This window comes from Oryx dammah, unplaced genomic scaffold (genome assembly GCF_014754425.2).
Source record: "Oryx dammah isolate SB20612 unplaced genomic scaffold, SCBI_Odam_1.1 HiC_scaffold_29, whole genome shotgun sequence".
In the NCBI taxonomy this organism is placed as follows: Eukaryota; Metazoa; Chordata; class Mammalia; order Artiodactyla; family Bovidae; genus Oryx; species Oryx dammah.
In genome coordinates, this window is record NW_024070213.1 from 16,685,375 (window position 1) to 16,709,319 (window position 23,945).

The window sequence follows — 23,945 nt, forward strand, 5'->3', positions numbered from 1 at the left end:
TCTTTTTTTCTCCTTTTGGCACAAAATTGTCCTTGCTCAACTGCCCACAGCCTTGAGCACCTCCTGCCCTTCTTCATGACGTCAGGACACCCTGGGACTTGGAGGCCGGTGGGATTTCAGGGTTTGTCTTCCAGTATCCTTGAGGTTTGACACCAGAGTCAATTTTGTGGCAGATGGTGGGACCTGAGGCTTATTCTGTGATTAAAAATCGTTTCTTGCATTGACAGTTGTGCTTTCCCAGTCTGGGACCGTGGGAATAGGTCACCACGGTGACCTTGACAGGTGGCGACAGAGGAAGGAGGGGAGAGAAGTGACTCACTGTGCACCTTCCCTGTAGGTTACCAGCTTGAAGTCTCAGGATGTGTTGGACGCTATTTTAGTCACCGGAATTTGCCGTCATTTTGTGCTATTTTCCCCAAAACGCAGATGTGGCTGAGGGATTCGGGGGCAGGCCTCTGTCACCATGGAAACTGTGACGCTGTCCTGCTAGGGGCAGTTTGGAAGCGGGGAGGCCTGGAAGGCTGGGGAAGGCCTGGAAGGCTGGGGAAGGCCCCGGATTTGACCTCCACTATTCCTGCGTTAGAGCCTTTCTTTAAAACCGAGACCCAGAAAGGGAGGGAACATGCCGGGGTCACAGTGCGCCCCCCGGGAAGAGGCAGAACGATCTGAGCCCACGATCCGCGTGCTCGGCTTCCCCACAAAGCCCAGGAAGCCCTCCTAGCTCCATTCTTCTTTGAGATTTACATCAAATAAGTCCTACCGTCCACGATCTTTTCGAACGCTCGCCTAGTCGACGCTCCAAGACTTCCCCTTTAAGGCGCTCTTCCCCTTTAAGACCCATGACTCCGCCCATTACGCTGCGCCGCAGACTTAAGGCCCCGCCCCCCTCCAACAGCTTCCGCAGGGCAGCGGCGGCCGCGCGACGGTCACTGCCCCTTTAAGCCCTAGCCCCGCCCCTGGCTCCCCGCCCCCCCGGCTCCGGTCCCCTCCGGCCAGCACCAGGTGCCGGGCCTCATCGTGCGGCTCCGCGCGCGGCGGTGAGCTCTGGGCCCCGAGGGGCGCGAGGACACCTTCCTTGTCTTCCCCCCGCCCTTGCGGTGTCCTCGCGGGGCGCGGGGGCGGGGCTTGAGCTACTATCGGGGCGGGAGAGACGGGGTGCTAGGAGCGCGGAAGGGGTGGGCCACGACCGGCCGAACAGGGGGAGGGGCCCAGGTGACTTAGGGGGCGGGAATGGCCCCCCCGCGGTGCTCGCCTGGCGGCGGGGCTGTGGGAGCCTGGACTGACTGCCCCGCGGCGTGCCCCCTCTTCCTTGCCCGGCCAGTGTCCGCGTACAGCTCAGCTGCGGAATGGTCACCCTTGGTTCCTTGGGGTCCAGGCCCGTCTGTGGGGGGCAGTCGCCGTCCGTCCCCCTGCCTGAGACCGCAGCCGTGGAGGCCGCTGGAGAGGCCCCGGCAGAGCGCGGCAGCCTTTGAGAGGGGCGGCAGGAGGGCACCGGCCCCCCGACTCCTGGCAGAGGTGGGGGCAAGCCGAGAAGGCGCAGTGGCCCGCGACCAATCACTTGGGACGGATGTCTGTCTGCCTTCCCCAGATCCGGGCAGAGTTGTGGGTAGGGAAGGGTTTGGCTCTTGGACCTCATTTCCAAACCTCTGCCCATCAGAGAGCCGGCGGTCACCATGGCAATGCGGGAGCTGGTGGAGGCGGAATGTGGGGGTGCCAACCCACTCATGAAGCTGGCCGGCCACTTCACCCAGGACAAGGCCCTTCGACAGGAGGGCTTGAGGCCCGGCCCCTGGCCTCCAGGAGCCCCAGCCTCGGAAGCGGTGAGTGCTTTTGAGGTGGAAACCCCAGTCGGGACCTGGGATGGATTGTCCAGATGCACGCTTTGGGATAAATGCTTGCTTTATTGTGTTTCAAATAATAGCAGTTACTGATGAGTCAGCTTTACTGTATTAGGCATTGAACGACTTTGTATAGCAGAAGGCAACCATTTTGTAGATGAACAAACTGAGGCTCAGAGAAGTTTTGTCACTTGCCCAAGGTCATGTGAATGGAAGAGCTGGAATTTTTACCCAGGGCTGAGTTATGGGTCTGTGGTCTTCCCTACTGTACCATATCATCTCTCTTTCTTTTGTCTTAGGTCTCTAAGCCTTTGGGGGTAGCCTCTGAAGATGAGGTAAATATACCAGTCTCTCCTGTCTCATTTTTTGTTTGCTCGCTGTATTTTTACTTTAAACTTGGCTCACACGTATTTCAGTCTTCAGACTTCCCTGATCCAATGAGAGTTGCCTCAGCTTTCTTGTTTTTGCTTATTCTTTTTTTTAAACTTATTTATTTGTTAACTGAAGGATAATTGCTTTACAGAATTTTGTCGCTTTACGTATTCTTTGAGCGTTTCCAAATCTATGGGTTCTGGGTTTCCCTTTCCTTGTGTTTGACGTTTGTGTCCCTCATGGAATGGGCCCCTGTTTCTTGCTGGGTTCGCTTTACCATCTCTCTTCTGACAGTTGGTGGCTGAGTTCCTCCAGGACCAGAATGCACCTCTCATGTCCCGTGCCCCTCAGACCTTCAAGATGGATGACCTCCTGGCCGAGATGCAGGAGATTGAACAGTCAAACTTCCGCCAGGCACCCCAGAGAGGTGGGTCCAGGTTCTGGTGTTAGGGAGGGGAATCACCGTTTTCTGGGCAGATGGAGACAAAGGGATTTTGTATTTGGAAGCTGTTGATATTGGGGAACTGAGTTATAGAAGGAGACAAATAGAGTAGAGTGTTTTCACATGTACTCAGGGCTTCCCTGTTAGCTCAGACAGTAAAGAATGTGCTTGCCAATGCAGGAGACGTGGGTTTGATTCCTGGATCTGGAAGATCCCCTGGAGGAGGAAATGGCAACCCACTCCAATATTCTTGCCTGGAGAATCCCATGGACAGAGGAACCTGGCGGGCTACAGTCCATGGGGTTGCAAAGAGTCGGATACGACTTAGAGACTAAACAAGAGCAACAGCAGGGTTCCTGAGGCCTGATGGAATGATGTGTATTTTCCTCAGTTCTCTCTCTCTCTCTGTGAAGCTCCTGGTGTGGCAGACTTGGCCTTGTCTGAGAACTGGGCCCAGGAGTTTCTCGCAGCTGGAGATGCTGTGGATGTCACTCAGGAGTATAATGAGACTGACTGGTCCCAAGAGTTCATCTCTGAAGTTACAGGTGAGGCTTGTCATGGGAAAATCTAAAATAGTTCCTGCGGCGCAGAGTTCTACACTGTTATCCTCATTCATATATTTTTTTTTTAAACCCTCATTCATTTTAATATATAGAGTGATTTCAGCTGCTTATGACCTTTTTGAACCTTTATGACTCTTTTCTATAGGGCACTGAACCAGGTTTCTCTTAGATGGTAATAGGGAATTGAAAGTTATGCAGAGGAGTGGGTTTGAACTGGTTGAGAGACTGGGAGGAGAGAGAGAACACGAGGAGTTAGTTAGGTTTTCTTCTTTGTTACCTGGAACTTTATTATTGTAGTTTGGTGGAGAGGATCCACGGATTGGATGGGTAGCAATGTTGCCGAGGAAGAAAGAGCTGTTCACAGGATCCCTGGGGATTCTGACATTAAGTCGTCCTGAGCAGTGTTGGAGCCTTGGAAAGTGGAATTGTGGAGTTCAAAGGCTTGAAGTGTACGGTCTTGGTGATGATAATAAAAATTAATAATATTAGCTAATGTTTACTTCGCCATGAGCTAGGCTTTGTTTTAGTGCTTTAAATGCATTGTCCATTTAATCACCCTGAAAACCCTTGAGATTGTTACTGTTTTTATTCTTAGTATATAGATAAGAAAACTGAGGCTGGGGGATTAATTAGTTTGCCCAAGGAATCATGGCTTTGTAAGTGGTGGAGTTGGAATTTGACTCTGGGTTTGAATAATTCCAGAGTTGGTGGGCTTACCCATACCAGGCCTGCATCTTAAGCTCTTCAGGGTCCCAGCCTAATTTTCCATCTTTGAGTTGTCCAAGGTCATCGCACCCTGTGGGTCTGCTTTTTCTCCCCTCAGCCTGTCTGAGGACAGGCCTGAGCAAGGGCCTTCTCTTCAGCTTTGCTTTTCCTGATTGCTCTCAAAGTGAGCACTGTTAGGCTATTTCCATTTAAGAAATCAAGAATAACAGGAGAGATAAAGGGAGAAAGTCACAAAGATTCTGGCCTCTCAGGGTCCTCCTGTCATCATAGTTACTGAATTTTCATGACACAATTAATGACCTAATGGGTACCTCCCACCCCCAATCATTTTTATTGTCCTAAAGATAGACCTTCCTCTACACACAGGAGAAAACCCCCCAGATCTAGCAACTGAAATAAAATAAAGCTGCTGGTCTCTTTTATCATGACTCCCTTTCCCTCTTTTAAATTGGAGTTTAAGGAAGAACCGTGAGTGTTCTTGGTTTCTGGGCACTTAATATTCTCAAAGCCAGTTGAGCTTCACAGTGACAAAAGGTAGATATTCTGCCCGCATTTTATAGGCATGGAAATTGAGTTTTGAAAGGGTTAATATTTTGTCTGATTATCATTCAGTAACAGAGATGATATTCAAACTTATGTCTGACTCCAGGCTCCGTACTTAGAACCATTACACTATCATTGAGAATCTTCTTTGGAATTGCCCCAACTGGAAAATCTGAGCTTTAACCATAAAGTTCCCTCCACCAGACTAGTACTCACCTTTTTTGTACAAACTTTAGCTTTAAGTGCTGTCTCTTATTACAGAGATACTTCTGTTATAACTCATGAGCATCAGTCATTTTTGATAACTCAGGATGAGTTTTTAGTTATTATTGATGAGATTTTTGTTATTACAATTACTCAAGTGCTTGGAGCCACTGAAATCTTCCTTATCCTATAAATAAAGAGCTACTTTAGAAAACGTGTTGGACCTGTCTTACGTGTTAAATTCTCTTTGGGAGATCTCTCTCTTCCTCCTCTTGTTTTCTGGAGGCAAGGATGTGGAAAACTGGAAAGTTGAGGAGTGTGGGATCTGTCTTCGTATAAATGCTCTGTTGCAGTAATATATTGCTTTGTATGTAGTGGCCCTTCAGGATTTATTGAATGAAAGAGTTGAGATTTGGCAGAAAGAACTAGAAGGAACTGACTTCCTAGTACAGTCCTTTGTGGTATCTGCAGAGATTTGGTTTCAGGACCCCTGTGGATGCTCAAGTCCTTTATATAAAATTGAGTCATATTTGCATAGAACCTAACCTCCCATATGCTTTAAATCTCTGGATTAATTATAATATCTAATACAGTGCCAATACTTTGTAAATAGTCGCCAGCATGGGGCAAACTCACGTTTTGCTTTTTGGAACTTTTTGGAATTCCCCTGCCCCCCCACCCCCTCTGAATATTTTCCATCTCTAATTGGTTGAATCCGTGGACGTGGAATCCCTGGACACTAACCTCATAGCATTTATGGCTGATATTTTCAGAATAGTGACATAGCCTGTTTCTTTGTGGATAAGTAGACTTCAAGATGAGAGAAGGTTATATTCTTTAAATGCTTACTATTCTTAAGTCTCCATTGTAAGGATTCCAGAATCTAGTTTAAAAGGAAACCGTTTTTTCTTGTTTTAATGTTGTATTTGGAAATATAGTTCCTATGGAAGTTGCAAAAAACATGTACAGAAAGTTTCTGTGTGTCTTTCCCTCTGTTTTCACCATTGGTCATATTTTGCATTTGTTCGTTATGTACAATATCAAAATCAGAAAACTGCCATGATTCATGTATCTTATTAGATTTCGCCAGTTTTACATACTTTTATTTGTGTGTTTATAGTTTTGTGTAGTTTTATCACATGCAGATTTGTGTAACTATCACTGCAATCAAGATTCAGAATTATTCCATTACCACATGAAGCTCATTTTTTAGTCTGATGTATTTCCTGATGGAACTCCAACCCTCCCCTCTTATTTGGCAATCTTCTGGGCCACATAACTATCCATCTTGTGATTGCTCAGCTCTAGAGAAGAGAAACATCTTTAAGGGGTTTTGAGTTTAGACTGCCTCAGGTAACATGGTGTGTGGGGTTTACATGACAGTCATGAGAGATAAAGCTGCTCTTTCATAGGAAGACCAGTGGCCAGAATTAGCAGCTGGTGATTGGCGACAGATCTCCCCTTGATGGCAGCAGAAAGGCTGTGGAATAAAAGGAATAACAATCTCATTGTGATGTTTCCACTTTTGTATGGCCTTGCCTTGAACAGGCAGAAATGATGATAGTAGCTAATACTTGTTACTCTGTGCTTTACACTGGCATTATCCCATCTGGTCTTCACAAGAATCCTGGTGAGGTAGCTATTATTATCTCTATTTCACAGATAAGGACTTAGAAACTTAGGGGGTTGACTGATTCGTGGGGAGGGAGATGTGGGGCAGGAGACAGACGCACAGTGAGTCAGTGATAGAGTTGGGATCCGAGTGCAGGTAGGCTGACCCTAGAACCTGCCTTCTTTCTTTCTTTTTGTTTTTTAAGTTTAATGAGTTAATTTGGCTGTGTCAGGTCTTAGCTCGCGCACACAGGCTTCTCTCTGGTCATATTGAGAGGGCTCCAGAGTGCGGGGTCTGTAGCTGTGGCATGCGGGCTTAGTTGCTGCGCAGCGTGTGGGATCTTCGTTTCCCGAATCAGGGATCAAACCTGTGTCTTGCGCGATGGAAGGCGGACTCTTAATGGACCACCAGGGAAGGCCCTAGAACCTGCCTCTGGACCACTGTGTTATTTAGCAGATGTGGAAACTTCCATAGATAGAGGTAGGAAATTCTGAGTTTTTGACTGTTGAGTTGGTGTTCATGTTTCTAGATGAGATGAACACACACTGAGAATTGAAGTGAGGTGGAGGCTCTGAGTCAGATGTCTGGTATCTAGGTTAGGTTGCTGGGTATCACTCTAGGATCTCCTGACTTTGGATAGTCCCTCCCACTCAGCAGACCTTAGTTCCTTCAATCGTGCAGGCAAGCAGATGGATCTGGTTTTCTATAAGATTTTCTCAAAAAGCATTGAAGGCCAGGTAGTATTCTTTTGATTATTTTATTTTACGTCCTTTGTTGGAGTAGATTCCCAATGCCAGAAAATCCTGAATCTCATGGCTATGGTTAAATACCAAATTATGGCTCTTTGATGATGATGCATCTCTGGGATTTTTTTTTTTTTCCCCTAAACTTCTTCTTGTCCATTGTAGAGTCTGGGTCATTTTGTATTTTTTCTGTCGCTTCTTGTCCTATAAAGGAGGATTGCACAGAACTGGTGTTCTCTGTAATTCAAGGGGTATTTGTGGCCATAATATGCTTTTGCGAAACATTGCAGCTGAAGGCATGACTGGAGGGTGAGGAGAAGGACTGGTTATTTTTCAACAGAACAGGATAGGGGTATTAGGCATTTCCTTATTAGGTCTCCAGACTTGAGCCAACAGTCTAGCTGGGGCAAAGGAAAGAGAAATGTTGCCTGTAAAAGCCAGTGAGGGAAGTCAGGATATAAATATTAGGAGCTCTTGAAATTAAGAGACCAAGTCCATGATCAAAAAAGTTGTCAACCGTATCTTTCATTTTATTGCTAATAAGTCACTCATTATTTATGATTAGGTGATATCTGTGAGTCTTGATTTTTTTTTTTTTTCTTTTTCAGATTTTGGCATTGTTTTCTCAGATGTTGAGATTAGCTTGTTGAAATTATTCAGACAGAGTGTCAGTTCAGTGGAATAGAAAGTTCTGTTATAAATTCATACTGAGAAGGTCACCTTGCCTCCTTGGTGTTAAAAGTGGTGACAGAGCTTCAAAAGACAGGATGACCGTGTGTAAGGGCAAGAGGGCAGAGCAGAAGGGAAGAAGACCACAGGCCCATCGTTCACTTCGTGTACTAATTCCTTAGGGCTCCTTTAAATCCTTTAATCTGTCTCTTTCTCTCTCTTTATTTCTGGCCTCAGAGTAGTAAAGAGCAAAGTCCTGCAGGTTGAGAAAAGTTCAGCAGCCTCATTTGTTCTGTTTATTCTGAGATTGCCTTGGTGCAACCTTTGTCACGAGAGCTTCTGAGACAATTTCTGGAATTAGACTGAAAAACGTAGCTCTCAAAACCAGTCAGAAGTGACAGAAGTCAGAATAGTGTTTATCCCGGGGTCGGGTGGTTGTGGGGGCCTGCGAGAACCCGCGAGGGAACTGGAGACGGTCCATGCCGTGGTCTGGAGTGTGTTCATAGGTAGAAATTAATGAAGCATCACACCTAAGTCTGGCCCGCTCTACATACTTTCATGTCTGTATGTTACATCTCAAAAAAAGGTCCAGTGGGCAGAGTGGACCCATACATCTCTAGGTCTGGCTCAGCATTCTGCTCCTCAGATTCTCTTGGTGGCACATTATGTTAGGATGAAATACGAGCCTCCTGTGGCCTGGAGGGCGTGAACTGTATAGACAGAGGACAGACAGAGGCTTGATTAAGGAGTGGGAGCGCCCTTGTCTCCCCGGTCCCCTGAGGTCCCCGCATCACTTCTGAGGAAGCCAGAGGCCCAGCGCCTGGTGTCTTAGTGAGCACTCTTGTATTTCAAACAAAACGGGTTTGGTCCATACCCCTCTCCTGCGCTGCCTCGTTTGGTCTCCTGTCCCCAGCTCAGTACATTTGTCCCCCAGGCCCCTGGGGAGTAGGTTGGATATTGAAAACTTGGTAGTGTTTTCTTTTGACCAGGGGCGTCTGTGGGATTCTGCCTTGACTTGGTTCATATTCTCCCCTCCCTGCTCCCTTGCTGACTGCCCACCTCTCTGCTCCTTGCAGACCCTTTGTCCGTGTCCCCGGCCCGCTGGGCTGAGGAGTACCTGGAGCAGTCAGAGGAGAAGCTGTGGCTGGGAGAGCCGGAGGGAAATGCTGCCGCTGATCGCTGGTGAGTCCAGCTTCTTCTCTCTGGATGGGCTCCGTGGAACAAGCATTGGACAGTCCCCTCCCTTAACCCCCTGTCTGCTCCTGTGCCCCCCAAGCTCCTCCATCCACATCCTCAAACCTACTTGTAGCCCCTTCATTACCTACCCTAAGGCTTCCACTTGTACTGTTACCCCAGTTCATTTATGTTTCAAATGAGACTGAATCAAGAACCCTAAGTATTGTACCAAGAATTCATAGCTTTATCTGACGCACCTGTTTTCCTTTAATTTGGAGCCTGCTACTGTCTGTTCCTTCTCTCTGTCCCAAAGGTGGCTGGGGGAAGAGAGAGGTAGAAGTGCGTAGCTGGTGCTCTGCCCCTCCTGCCCAGAGGTCCTTCTTTAATGTAAAGTGGAATTTGTAGGACTGTGGTCACCCTCTCTGTTCCCCGATGAGAACTCTTTAACTACCGTGGGCGGGAAGTGGGGATGGCGAGGGCAAGGTAGTGGCAGACCCACGTGTACAGTTAGCGCATCTTCGCCTCTTCCAGGTATGATGAGTACCAGCCTGAGGAGGACCTGCAGCACACAGCCAGTGACTTTGTGGCCAAGGTGGATGACCCCAAGCTGGCTAACTCTGAGGTGAGCTGCATCTCACCACTGCTGCTTCATCTGAGAAGTCAGGGGAACCCTTTCCTTACCCCCATTTAGTTTAAACAGAAAGAGCTGGGACCTGGGGTCCCGTCCTTCCTCTCTGGGGAGCAGAGACTTGGGGCCCTGCCTCTTCTCCCGAGTCTTCTTGCTTGCACTTCCTTGCCTGCTAACCCTCTGTCCTTTCTGTGCCGTCTCCCATTTTTAGAGCCAGAGATCCCCCTCTCTTTGCTCTCTGCTTTTTCCAGGGTCCTTAGCGTATCTTGTCTGAAGCTAGAGGTGGTCCTCAGGGGGAGGGGTCAGGGCAGGCTCCTCTGGGCATGGTCGAGAGGGCATACCTGCAAGTCCTCTCCCAAGTGGCCTGTGTGTATCTCTGTGCCCCAGTTCCTGAAATTCGTGCGGCAGATTGGCGAGGGGCAGGTGTCCCTGGAGTCCGGCGCAGGGTCAGGCCGAGCTCAGGCAGAGCAGTGGGCGGCAGAGTTTATTCAGCAGCAGGTAGGCTCCTGTCACCTCCTAGCCCCATCCCGGAGCTGCTGGTGTCCCCGGCCGTGGGCTCAGGGGTCCCAGAGGGTGAAGGGAACCTATTGCCAGCTTGTTTGGTAGCATCCAGGTCCTGAGTGGGCGGGAAAGAGATTCTGAGAATGTTCTTCTCAGAAGTGCCCAGATTGGTGGTGTCCAGTGGGTGTTCATTGAGTGTTTAGTGGGTAGAAAATCGGTGGTGGTGCTATGACCAGCCTGCTTTGTTACAGGGCACGTCAGAGGCCTGGGTTGACCAGTTCACAAGACCAGTAAACACGTCTGCCCTCGATATGGAGTTTGAGCGAGCCAAGTCGGCCATAGAGGTGAGAACAGCTGGCAAAGTGTGGCCAAACCAGGAGGAAGTGCTCCTGTGGAGAGAGTGGGTGTCCTACCGCTGGAGATGACGGATGTTGTATTTCATAACGTTCTAGATCATCTGGGTCAGGATTACTTGGGATGAGGTGTGAGTGAGAGTCACTCAGTCGTGTCTGACTCTGCGACTAAGTGGACTGTAGCTTGCCACACTCCTCTGTCCATGGAATTCTCCAGACAGGAATACTGGAGTGGGTTGCCATTTCCTTCATCATGGGATGGTGTGGGTGCCTGTCAAAAACACTAGTTCCTGGGCCTCCCAGACCACTGAGTCAGGATCTGGAAATAGCATCTGGGAAGAGCAGCAAAGGAAAGCTTTCCGATGATCTGAGACACGTGGGAAAGGAAGAGCTACTGCACGGGGAGCCCGTTGTAGTGGCACTGAGAGCGAGGCGGGGCCGTCACAATGGACCTTCTTCCCTATCTGCCCTCCCTCCCTTACAGTCTGATGTCGATTTCTGGGACAAGTTGCAGGCAGAGTTGGAGGAGATGGCAAAGCGTGATGCTGAGGCCCACCCCTGGCTCTCTGACCATGACGACCTCACGTCCGCTTCCTATGACAAGGTGAGAAGTAGCTGTTTTCACATTGCAGGGTTTCCTTCTTTTATTGTCTCTCCTTTAATCCTGAATTTGAAGGGTACCCACAGTTTAAATAATCATTTTCTTGAGCCCCCTTCCATGAAAAGGAAGCCTGGATTACTCCCTAGCGTGCTAAGTCACTTCAGTGGTGTCCAGCTCTTTGTGGCCCCATGGACTATAGCCTGCCAGGCACCTCTGTTCATGGGATTCTCCAGGCAAGAATACTGGAGTGGGTAGCCATTCCCTTCTCCAGGGGATCTTCCCGACTCAGGGATTGAACCTGCGTCTTTTAAATCTCTTGCATTGGCAGGTGGATTCTTTACCATTAGGGTCACTCCATGTTCTTCTCCAGTCATTGAAAGTATTCTTTATTCTTGGGATATAAAAGTTAATAATAATAACAATAATAAGTGACATAGTACCTGAAACAGGTTTGCATGTGATGCGTTAAGAGCACAGAAGAAGGAGCTCTGCTTTGGAGGTTGGTTGAAAGCATTTTAAGAACATTGATATCTCCTTTGGTAGAAAATGTTAGGAAGTAGGCCATCTCTGCCCTCCAACTTAGTATCTATTTACTTATTTGTTTAAAAAAATTAATTTATTCTTTTGGCCATGCTGCAGGGCATGTGGGACCTTAGTTCCCCGACCAGGTCCCCTGCACTGGAAGGCAGACTCTCAACCTCTGGACAGCCAGGGAAGTCCCTGTTTTTAGATTCTTGAACCCTGTTTTGACATCACTGATACCTTGGGTGGGATATTGCAAAATTAGGATTAGAAGCATTTGAATTAACATTCCACAGAAATATGCTAAACTTTATTATCACATATGAACAATCTGGATTTTATCTGCCTTTTGCTGTTATTGAATTATATGTCAGTAGTAGTTTTTTTTTTTTTTTTTTTTTTCAGATGTGGTTCTGACTCTGTCAAGTAAATTCATGGGTCTCTGAATGTAAATTTTTTAATTCTTGGTCCTTAAATTTGCAAGACTGCAGCCATACCTTGAGCAGCTATTGTAGTAGACTGTTAAAATGAAGGCGAAAATTCTGTGATGGGGTACACTCTACTTGGTAGTGATCCTGTGTTTGCAGTATGATCCTGTGAAAGTTTGAGCAGACCAGACAGAGGATCAGGCCTAATGGTGAGACTTTTTAGGCTGTAACAGTGACCCCAGGCTTATCCTGTATCTTGTGGGTTGCTACGGGCTTCCCTGGTGGCTCAGACAGTAAAGAATCTGCCTGCAGTGCAGAAGAACCAGGCTCGATCCCTGAGTAGGAAAGATCCCTGGAGAAGGGAATGGCTGCCCACTCCAGTATTCTTGCCTGGAGGATCCCATGGACAGAGGAGCCTGGCGGGCCACAGTCCATGGTGTCACACAGAGTCGGACATGACTTAGTGACTGAGCAACAGCAACATCCCAAGTCCATCTCCTGTATGTCCTGTTTCTTGAATCTCCGCTGTTATTATTTAATTTTTATCTGTCACAAATAATTTGCATCTGATGGCTTATAGTGGTTTAGAACTTTGCTGGCAGGATTTAAGCATTTCTGGTTCTTGAGCTCTTTCACAATGATAGTGAAGAAGGGCCTCATCTATGTTCTTATTTCGTAGTTTTATTCTGGTTTGTCCTTAACTGTATTCAGAAAGGGCCTTGCCCTCTGTTTTGTATCTTGTTTTCATTCTGGTATGTCGTTTTGTGGTGGTGACCCCTGCTCTCCTCAAAGGAGCGTTTTGTTCCCTTGTCACAGTCACATGCTTGCTAGGAATTGAGTTTACCTAACACCTCTCTGCTGCGTGGACGGCCCCGGGTCAGAACTCAGCACAATAACATCCTAACCCCTCAAATGAGAACACTTCCACTAGAACAGGACGGGACTCTGAAGCCTTTTCTGCCCTCAGTATTTTGGAATTTAGCTTTCATTTACTATCAGATACAGATTAATACTAATAAGTTTTAAGAATGAAACTGGAGAATAAATTAAGTTTTTCAAAGTGCTTGAATTCATACTATCCTGTCAGTGCGCACAGGACTCTGTGAGCTGGGTGAGAGTTGCATTTGAATAGCAGATCCTCAAATCACATTTCCTTTATATATTATCTCACTATTGCAAGATAACAAGAAATGCCCTTTGAATAGCTAAAGAGAGCTTATCTCATACCCTAAGCAGATCCTGTTAAGAAATGTGCTCCGTCCAGTGCTGAGGAGTCAAGGATGTGGAAATATCTGCCAATAAAAACTTCCTAAAAATAAGTTTAATTGCAGTGTAGATCAGAGTTTGCCAGGCTTTCCAGCTGCTGGGAGCAGGATAGCAGCATGGGCTGACTTCACTGTGGTTGTGGACAGTCTCCTTCATGACACGAAGGGTTTGCCAGCATTTCTCCGGATCCCTTTGTGGAGGCCCTCTGCTTCTTCTCCGCCTCTTGCCTGTCTTTGTTGTCATCTCTCATTCCCACTGCTCCGTAGCGGCTCCCTCTGAGATTGCTCCTTCTGAGACCGGGTCTCACCTGGCTCCTCTTCCTTGTAGGGGTACCACTTTGAGGAAGAGAACCCCCTGCGGGACCACCCCCAGCCTTTCGAGGAGGGGCTGCGACGGCTCCAGGAGGGGGACCTGCCCAACGCTGTGCTGCTTTTCGAGGCAGCCGTGCAGCAGGACCCCAAGCACATGGAAGTGAGCGGCTCCTCCTTCTGACCTGATTAGAGAGGGCTCCGCCAGTCTTGAGGGAGGCCCTGAAGTGGGTAGTGCACAAGGGTTAGGGTCTGGGTGACGGCCTAGGGTGGGGGCCTGGGAGTGAGATGATGAGTCTGTGGGGAGCCAGAGGAAGGGACAATGACTACACGGGTGATGAAATCTGGCACCTTCTCTCTAGGCTTGGCAGTATCTGGGGACCACCCAGGCAGAGAACGAGCAAGAACTTTTAGCCATCAGTGCGCTGAGGAAGTGAGTACTCTGAAGAGGGGCACGGGTCAGGGAGGGGTGAGGTAGTCTTGCAGCTCTGCAAACAGCGTTTAGAACGACAGGTCCTGGTCTTCTTTCTGGCCACTAATGAGTGTTTTCTCATGATGAAACTCTAAGGTTTGGAGTGAACTTGGGAATAATTGTCTCCATTCCCTCCCCAGCTTTTGGTTTTATTTGGGGGACCCTGGCTGATTCCTCAGCTGCTGAAATGTCCCCTTACTCAGATCTGTGACTTTATTAATGACCCACCAGTAGGGGATTCTCTGTATCTGGATGGAGGGAGTTGGCAGGTAACTCTCAGCTTGGATTGCAGGGGGCCGCTGCTGAGACCAGCCCTGTCCTTCTCGGTCCAAACAGGTGCCTGGAGCTAAAGCCAGACAACCGGACGGCCCTGATGGCACTGGCTGTGAGCTTCACCAACGAGTCCCTGCAGCGGCAGGCCTGTGAGACTCTGCGAGACTGGCTACGCTACACGCCGGCCTATGCCCACCTGGTGGCACCTGGGGAAGAGGGGGCCGGTGGGGTGGGCCTGGGCTCCAGCAAGCGCATCCTGGGGTCTCTATTGTCCGAGTGAGTGAGGGGCTCCTGGGGTGGCGGGTGGTGACCAGGGAGAGGGAGGACCTGGACAGTGGAAGTTGGGGTAGATTGCCACTCAGTTCTGGGGGGTTGGGAGACTCAGGGTTGGAAGGAAGGAAGGGTGCAGGTGGACAGATGCATCGTGGGCTAGTTAAGGGAGTACTGGGAATATAGACGTATCCATCCACCTGCCTTTCTGCATCTTTGTCTTCCTCACCCAGCTCCCTGTTTCTTGAAGTAAAAGAGCTCTTCCTGGCGGCTGTGCGCCTGGACCCGACATCCATCGACCCTGATGTGCAGTGTGGCCTGGGGGTCCTCTTCAACCTGAGTGGGGAGTATGACAAGGCGGTGGACTGCTTCACCGCTGCGCTCAGCGTCCGCCCCGACGTGAGCATCTGGGGAGGAGGGGAGAGAGACCCTGACTCCGTGTCCCAGGGAGGCGTCATTTGATGGGACCTTAGTGTCACTGGGCATTTCCTTCCAGTTCTGCGTCCTGGTTTCCTTGGGAGAATTGGGAGGGGAAGGGCGGGAGTCCAAGCTCATCTGGGCTTAAGGGAGTCTGCAGGGGTGAGTGGTTATGTCGTGACCTGTGGAGACAGGAATGGGATTGTAACATGCTAGAGAAATAGAGTGGGGAACCAGGGGAGATGGGGCAGAGTTGGATGTGAGCCTGGCTGGTGTTTTTAACCCTTGGCCATCCCTGTCTTAGGACTATTTGCTGTGGAATAAGCTAGGGGCCACCTTGGCCAATGGAAACCAGAGTGAAGAAGCAGTAGCTGCGTACCGCCGGGCCCTTGAGCTCCAGCCTGGCTATATCCGGTCTCGCTACAACCTGGGCATCAGCTGTATCAACCTTGGGGCCCACCGGTAAGAGTGTCTGCTGAGGAGGGAATGAATGAATGAATGAATGAATGAGTGAACGAACAAATGAACGAGTGACTGAGTAAATGAATGAATGAGTGAATGAACTCCTCCCTGCCGTGGGCCCTGGCTCCTCCTCCTCTGATCTGTTACTTGACTACCAGGCCCAGCTTGCTTTCTCCCCTCACCCACTGACTTGCCTCCTTCCCTGGGTGTCCTCTCACCAGCTCTCATGCTTCTGCCCTGCAGGGAGGCTGTGGAGCACTTTCTGGAGGCCCTGAACATGCAGAGGAAGAGTCGGGGCCCTCGGGGTGAAGGGGGCGCCATGTCAGAGAATATCTGGAGCACCCTGCGTCTGGCCTTGTCCATGTTAGGCCAGAGTGATGCCTATGGGGCAGCCGATGCCCGGGACCTGCCCACCCTCCTGGCGATGTTCGGCCTGCCCCAGTGACAGTGGGATGAGCTGCCCTGTGAGTGTCTGCTTGGAGGGGTCCCTGCACTGGACATGATTCCCTCTCCCCAAATGGACCTACCAAGGGGGCGGGCTGATGACCACAAGCGGTACCGCCTCTCAGGGGCCACCTCCACGTAGGGGTGGGTAGTCTGCATTCTAGTTCCTGCATAATTGTAGGAAAAGGAGCTGTGTCATCGGAGCCCTTGGTAATTCAAGGGCTGTCCGTCCAGCTCCCTATCTCTGCTCATCATGCCCTTTCTTGGTGCTGCTTTTTGGTTAGGACCCAAAGATAGAGGGTAACTGTTGTCATCAGCTGCCGTTTTCTGATGGGTCTGCCACATTTGTAACATCTGTCCTCCCTCGACCTTTCCCAGGAATTGATAATCACGCAGCCTCCTCAGGCAGTGGTGTGGGGCAGGTCCTACCGAGCACCTCTGTGCTGACCGTGTCTAGGGCGGCATATGACATTGAAGTGTTGATCTGGCTCAGTGGAGCCGGGTTTTTAGGAGTACTTGTGGTTCTGTCATCCTTGGACCTCCCCTGGCTGCAGCTTGGGTTTCCTGGTTGCTGCTGCACATAGTGATGGGCATCATTGCAGGAGGGGTCTTCAGGGGCTACTGGGGTCAGTTGCTGCAGAGTGTTTGGGTGGGGGGAGTGGGGAGCAAGGCTTGTTGTGGACTGAGCCTCGAAGGGACCAGATGGGCTCAGGTCCAGGGCTCTGGTCTGGGGCCTGTGGAGGGAGGACAGAGCAGAGTCGAGGACTGTCCCGAGTGTGGCCATCCCCCTCCGCTTAGAACGACCTGCGAGTCAGAATTGAGCCAGCTCTTCTGGAAAGCCAGTTCAGAAATTGCCACCTTGTCAGATCCCCAACAAAGAGAGGATTCAGCTTTACCTTGAGCCTCTGCCTTCCTTCTCCCCCCGTACCACCTCCACAGGGGGAGGGTGAGCATGGATTCTGCCAGGAGACACACTCACCCCAAAAATGCCTGAGGTGGCCACGAAGCCGCTTGCCTTGTTTTCAGTAGCTAATGACCAGAGAGATTTTTTTTTTTAAACTACCGTGGTCCCAAGGTTCCATCCTGAAATTTATTTTTCTTTGTATGAATATGTGTAAATGATTTAAAAAATAAAGGTGTAAAATATTTGTATGAAGAATAAATGAAACTGACATGGCTTTGAATCCTGCTATTGGGTGTGCAGTTGGTGTGGTGGGAGGGGAGTTGCTGTTTGGAAGTTGGTGTTCAACAGTTTTTCTCTCTTTATCTTTCAAATTCTCACTGGAACATTGATTTCCCAGCATCTACCCAGTAATTATTCAGCACTTAATTCACGGGAGGTACACGAATGAGAGGGTCAGGGTCCCTGTGTTTGTGGCCCTGCTGGTTTAGCAGGAGAGTCAGGTGTTTAGCAGTCACACATTTTTTACTTGTGTTACTTCAATACAGAAAAATATGGGGTACAATATAATTGCTTGGTATTTTTTATTACAAATTATTACATGGAAAGACTTCAGTAGTCTTTTTCAATGCTTAGGTCATTGAGATGCCAGCATTTCAATGCGGGCTCTGCCGGGTTTTATCAGAAACTAGAGACATATCAAGATGGGTCTCTATCCTAGGGAAAAAATTTAAAATATGCATATTTATATTTGGAGGTAAATGTCTATGGCCATGTTAGAATTTGAAATGTTTAAAAGAGAACTGGTTCAGTAATCCAGACAGTAAAATATTATTTAGCTATTTAGTTATATTTAGGGAACAATATCCAACAACAAAGCTAACAATATAATGAGAAAGAAAAGGTTAGCAAACATTTTACAAGTTATCTCAAGAAGAAAATGCATTGAAAAGACGAAATTCCCAGTATGTTAAATGTGTCAAGATTGTGAGGAACTTTTGCCCTGTTTTGTCATACTTCTCTGTAATTTACAAATTTCCTTAGTGCGTGTGTAATACTTTTACAGAAAAAAACAACATTATGGGGAGGAGAGCAGCTGTTGCTGCCACCTGGGTCTCTGAAGGGCAGTGGTGCAGGGCCCACAGTTCTGGGAGTGGGCTGGGCAGGCTGATGCAGAAGTTTGTGGTGTGGAGATAAGGAGACATGTCTGGCAGAGTAAATAGCCTAGGAGTTGAGTTAACTTCTGGTTTAAGCAAAATCTCCAGGTTGATCTGCTCTGCCTTGTGTTTGGCAGCATGAAGATGTCCAAGTGGATGCTCTTCTCATCAGGGCCAGATGCATCTTGAGGCCACGTCAGATTCAGCCAGTATTGAGCCCCCATCATGAACCAGATGCTTTTGGGTACCAGGGATGCAATTCACAAGGCAGACAAGGTCCCTGCTCTCATGGCTAATGTACTAGTTGAAGGAGCAACAGAATAAAGAAGTAAATAAAACCTCAGGGACCTCTTTGGTGGTTCAGTGGCTAAAACTCTATGCTTCCAGTGCAGGGGTCTTGGATTTGATCCCTGGTCAATGAACTAGATCCCACAGGCTGCAACTAAAGATTTCTCATGCTGCAGCTAAGACCGAGGGCAGCCAAATGCACAAATAAAAAGAAAACCTCAGTCAGTGTGCTTTGAAGAAATAAAATCGCACATTGCACTAGAGAGTACAGTGGAGGGTTTGTGGGGGCAACGTTAGACAGTGTGGTCAGAAAAGGCCTTTGTTGCGAGGTGGTCTGAGTGGGAGGAGCCAGTGGTATGAGGGGTTCTGGTGGGGGCCTGGTCGAGGTCCCAGGAGGAATGACAGTCTCTGATCTGAGGCTAGAAGAGCTGGTGCAGTCCAAGGGGAAGGTGCTGGAGTGCAGGGAGAGGAGTAGCAGACAGGGCGGAGGTGGTCAGGAGCATGATAGCTGGGCTCTTTTTAATTGTGGAGAATTTCAAGTTTATTCTAAATTCCACAAGAAAACACTAGAGAGTTTTAAGCAGAAAAGTGATATGGTATGATTTAGTTTTAGAATCTGGGAGCTTCTATGGTGGCTCAGTGGTAAAGGATCCACTTGCCAATGCAGGGGACACAGGTTTGATCCCTAATCTGAGAAGAAGCCACATGCTGCAGAGCAACTAAGTCCCTGCGCCACATCTATTGAGCTGGTGCTCTAGAGCCTGGGAGCTGCAACTACTGAGTCCACGTGCAGCAACTCCTGCAGGCTGCGTGCCCTGGAGCCCATGCTCCCCAATAAGAGAAGCCACTGCAATGAGAAGCCCGAGCCCCACAGTTAGAAGGTAGCTCCTGCTCACCACAACTAGAGAAACCCCGTGCTGCAAGGAAGACCCAACACAACCAAAAATAGTAAATAAAAAAGACAGCTCTGGTTGCAGGGTCTAGGCTGGAAATGGTGTGAGGATAGGGATGGGTGGCAGAGAGAGGAGGAAATGGGACGGATTTTGTAGGTACAGCTGTTAGAACTTGCTGCTGGACTGGATGTAGAGGGTGAGGGCAGGAAGTGAAGGCTGACTCCTTGGCTTTTGGCCTCAACAACTGCAGGAATGGTGTTGCCCTCAGTAGAGAAAGGGGAAACTGGGTGGAGCAGATTTGGGAAGGAAAATACCAAGTTCTATATGGAACACGTGAGATGGGAGGCAGAGATCTCTCCAAGTATAGACATCAAGTATCGATAGATTAATTGTATATGTAAGTCTCGGGAAAAGTCAGGGCTTGGTATAAAAATTTCAGTCTTATTTATATCGACGGTGTTTAAAGCCCCAAGACTGGATATGTTTGCCTAAAAAATTCATCTAATTTCTCCCTCCCTACTGGCTCTTTTAGGCTTTCCTGGTGGCTCAGTGGTACAGAATCACCTGCCAATGCAGGAGATGTGGGTTCAATCCCTGGTCCAGGAAGATCCCCTGGAGAAGGAAGTGGTGACCCACTCCAGTATTCTTGCCTGGGAAATCCCATGGGCAGAGAAGCCTGGAGGGCTAAAGTCCATGGGGTTGCAAAAGACTCAGACACGAGTCTGAGTCTGAACAATTGCCTCTTTCATTTCATTAAATAAGCAGGCGCAATTATTTCTCAGGCTAAACGGGACAAAAGTCGAACCGATCCCTTGATCAATCAGCCAAACAAAATAATCTTTTCTCAGCCATGAATACCCCCACCCTCAGCCTGGCCTCTATCTCAAGAAGCCAAGCTCCTTCAGGATCCATGCCAAGTCTGATGGAGCAGGGCTTGCCTTGACCATCAGGGGTGTTGCAGAGGACACTGACAGATGATGAGTTGCTCCCTGGTGACTGCGGGTGTTGCATGCTTGTTGGCCCTGCTTTCATTTACATGGGCTAGGAGGAAGGGGGAGAGTATTGGCACAGAGCTCGTCCATGGCCAACTGATAAGACGACAGTCAGAAGAGAACTTCACAAAACACACACAGGATTCTCAAGAAAATGTCGATAGAGCACAAAAGGACTTCTTCGGACTAATAAACATTATTTTTTAAAAAAATTTATTGAGGTATGGTTGATTTGCAGTGCTGCCTTAGTTTCTGCTGTACAGCAAAGGGAATCATTTACACATACACATATATACACCCTTTTCTTTTCCCATGTAGGTCATTACAGATTATCGAGTAGAGTTCCCTGTGCTATACAGTTGTTCAGTTGCTCAGTCATGTCTGACTCTTTTGCAACCCCATGGACGGTATCCCGCCAGGCTCCTCTGTCCATGGGATTCTCCAGGCAAGAATATTGGAGTGGGTTGCCATTTCCTCCTCCAGGGGATCTTCCTGACCCAGGGCTTGCCCTCATGTTTCCTACACTGGCAGGCAGACCATTAACCACTGAGCCTCCAGGGGAGCCCAAATACAGCAGGTGCTTAGTACTTAACTATTTTGTATATGGTAGTGTGTACATGTCCATCCCAATCTCCCCATTTATCCTCCCCCTTGGCCCCTGGTAACCATAAGATTAATAACACGATTTTCTAAGTGAAAATGCAATAGAGAAACAAAAGGAGGACGATCACTACTGAGAACCAAACTGATGGTCTGAAAAGCAAGCAAAAACTGTAGAAAGTTATAAAAAAGTAGACATAATAATGAGGGGAAAGACAAGGGATTGGCTTGACAGATCTAGGAAATCTAATGTGTAAAACTTAGAAATTGCAAAAGAAGAATAAATGAATAAGTAAATTAAATGAATAATGAAAATTGTCCTGGGGCTCATGGCTCAATTAAAAAGCTCTTACAGGATCCTACCAACCCAACTGACACCAGGAAGCACAATTTTTAATTAATGTTAAAAGCTATACTGAGCCCTATATAAGATTAATTGAAAATTGTGCTTCCTAGCGTCAGTTGGGATGATGGTAGGATTCTGAATAGCAGAGGCTGTTTGGGGACACTTAATCTAAGAGCAAGGCAGCCATAATCACTGTAATAGATGGCAAGGTAGGAGTGGAAATCAGATGACCCTGACCCATAGGAAACTAGGGCAGTGACCAACAGACCGTAGCGTTCCATGGAGTGAGTGGTGCATAGTCCAAGAGAGAATTGAAACGGGCTGACGTCAGTTGCTGCGATGGAAAAGCATGATCCCGTGACCAGGTTCAAGGTCTTAGTTATTGATTGAAAGGAAAGCTGCTTTCTTTTGAAAGGAATCCTGCAATGCTACCACAAATACATTCAATAAATATTCTCCAAATCCTCTCTGAAGAGACCTATGGCTGTATATCAGAGTACTCATATACTAGACAAAGGAGAACACCCAGATTTTCGAGGGACCTACAGTGCTGTCAGTGACCTTGTCTGGTAAACTGAGGAGTGAATGGAAGCTGGGAGTAAATGGAGTTGGGACCCAAATCTTCTTCCTAGTCCGTCTAATGTGTTTCTTTCAGCATCTAGCTTTTCTTGACTAATGCAATTAGGTAATAACTAAAACCATCCTCCCCTCTAGTTTCCCAGATTGGAAACCTTCAGTCCCAACTCTCCCTCACTCCCACATCCCATCAGTTACTAAATTGTAACTGAGCCTTCCTTATTCATTGTTTAAAATGATCAGTTACATAACTCTTGCTACAAAGACTTCATTCACTTTAACATATAATTTATGAACACAATCAAGAAATTCCTTTTAACTTCACAAGAATGCTATCAATGACATTGAAACTCTGTGCTTCCCTCTGTTTTATCTCCCTGCCTTTTCCTCCGAAGTAACCACTATCCTACTTTTTACAAAATACTTTTATCACATATCTATGCTTCTCTAAACAGTAATGTGTTTATTTTAGAGTTTTCTAAAAATGATATTCTGTTGTAGTTTTCTGAGATTAGCTTGTCTTCATTTAACACTGTATTTTGCAACCATTCTTATTTTGGTGCAAAGCTGCAGTTCACAAATATTACTCAAGTTCTTTGTTCATCCTTCTGTTGATTAATATTTTGGTTGCTTCCACTTTGGGCTATAATGAATGAATTATTGCTATAAAATATTCTTGTTGCTGCCTCCCTCCTGGTGCACATGGGCAAGAGATTTTTGAGAATATCCCAAGGAGTAGAATTATGAATGTTTAATCTATAAGATAATGCTTAATTGTTTCAAAATTGAGTGTGCCAACTTCCATTACCACTGGCAGTGTGTAAGAATTCCCACTGATCTGTATTACCCCCATACTTAGTGTTGCTGGATTCCAATGTGTTCTCTAACTTGGTATTAATCCTTGTTGTTCAGTTGTTAAATGGTGTCCAACTCTTTGTGACCCCAAATGTGGCATCTTAAAGTTTTACTCAGGTTGTGCAAATGGGGTTTATACTAATGACTAAGATTAAGAAAATCATTTTTAAAAAGACATTATTTGAATTATTAAATTTAAATATTAATAGAATAACTTATTTAAACATCCATGTGCCCACCTACATACTTTTATATACTCTTAATAATGACAAAAGTAATAACTTACTTTATCTCTAAAGCAAGTATAAGTAATTTAGGATGTTTCATTTAATCTAGGCTTTTAGAAAGAAAAATTCAAAGTCTTACATAAGGGTTAATGCCATATTTGCATTTTTATTTTACAATGTGGGAAAAATCAGAACAAAAATATACAGAAATCTTGTATGTCCAAAGTTCACATACCAATTTACTTCAATTTGAGTGAATTTGGATTAAAATTTAATTCTCATTTATTTTTGCTATTGTAACTTCTATTTTTTGATTTTAAGATCTTAGGACAAGAAGATTTTAAAATATCTTTCAATTTTCAACAATACATTTGAAGGGGATTTAGACCTGAAATCTTCTGTATTCATTTTTATTTTCTCTTCAGCCTTTTATGGCTGATTGCCCATTAGCTTATTGTCCATTGGTATTTCTTTTGCTCTTTTTTTGGGAACAGTGTGGGAACCCTGAGCTCATAAAACCAAAGTAACATTTCTTTATTTTCATCCAAAAGCCCTTTAAAGGATATTTTTTTTCCTTAGAGAATTATTAAGAATTTGTTAGTTTATATACACTTGTCCATATGTATCTAGTTTTTTTCTTCTTGTCAATGTAGTATTTACTTCTAATCAAAGGATTTAAAGTTCAAAGCATTTCAATATTTCATTTGAAAATTCTTTTCCAAGTAGAAAATCTCATCATTTTAAGATTTAGTTCTATGGGAATTCCCTGGCAGTCCAGTGATTAGAACTTGACGCTTTCACTACCAGGGTCTGGGTTCTATCCCTGATTGGGGAACTTAAGATTTAAAAAACAAGTTAGTCTTATGAACTATTAGTTCATAGGAGATACTAACATATTTAATATATTTGGGCAAACTGGAGTGTAGCAATGTAGACCGTACTTTCATTTTCCAACTAGAAAGTGAGTGAAAGTGAAAGTTGCTTAGTCATGTCCGACTGTGATTCTCTAGGCCAGAATACTGGACTGGGTAGCCTTTCCCTTTTCCAGGGGATCTTCCCAACCCAGGGATTGAATCCATGTCTTCTAGTATTGCAGGCGGATTCTTTACCAGCTGAGCCACAAGTGAAGCCCAAGAATACTGGAGTGTCTATCCCTTCTCCAGGGCATGTTCCTGACCCAGGAATTGAACCGGGGTCTCCTGCATTACAGGTGGATATTTTTACCAGCTGAGCTATCAGGGAAGCCCTTTCAACTAGGAAACTTCTCAAAGAGCCAG

General features: G+C 46.9%; 2 protein-coding genes across 5 annotated transcripts in view; both read left to right on the forward strand.

Moving 5' to 3' along the window:
* PEX5 (peroxisomal biogenesis factor 5) lies at window positions 1-16,887 on the forward strand. Of its 4 annotated transcripts, none has more exons than XM_040235063.1 (16): window positions 1-108; window positions 1,658-1,820; window positions 2,138-2,173; window positions 2,505-2,637; window positions 3,066-3,197; window positions 8,789-8,894; window positions 9,420-9,510; window positions 9,904-10,014; window positions 10,269-10,361; window positions 10,855-10,974; window positions 13,515-13,658; window positions 13,858-13,928; window positions 14,304-14,516; window positions 14,744-14,909; window positions 15,232-15,389; window positions 15,633-16,887. In XM_040235063.1, the coding sequence occupies exons 2-16, from the start codon at window positions 1,674-1,676 to the stop codon at window positions 15,832-15,834; spliced, it is 1,923 nt and encodes a 640-aa protein (XP_040090997.1). In that variant the 5' UTR covers window positions 1-108; window positions 1,658-1,673; the 3' UTR covers window positions 15,835-16,887. The 4 variants fall into 4 exon arrangements, with proteins under 4 accessions (XP_040090997.1, XP_040090996.1, XP_040090998.1 ...); XM_040235062.1 differs by lacking the exon at window positions 1-108 and adding an exon at window positions 968-1,037; XM_040235061.1 differs by lacking the exon at window positions 1-108 and adding an exon at window positions 1,216-1,515.
* Window positions 15,907-23,945, forward strand: part of LOC120857782 (transmembrane emp24 domain-containing protein 7-like) — a 15,535-nt gene continuing 7,496 nt past the window's right edge. Inside the window, exon 1 of the mRNA XM_040233518.1 lies at window positions 15,907-15,971. Within this exon, the coding sequence (XP_040089452.1) occupies window positions 15,907-15,971 (65 nt within the window). The remainder of the gene's footprint in view (window positions 15,972-23,945) is intronic.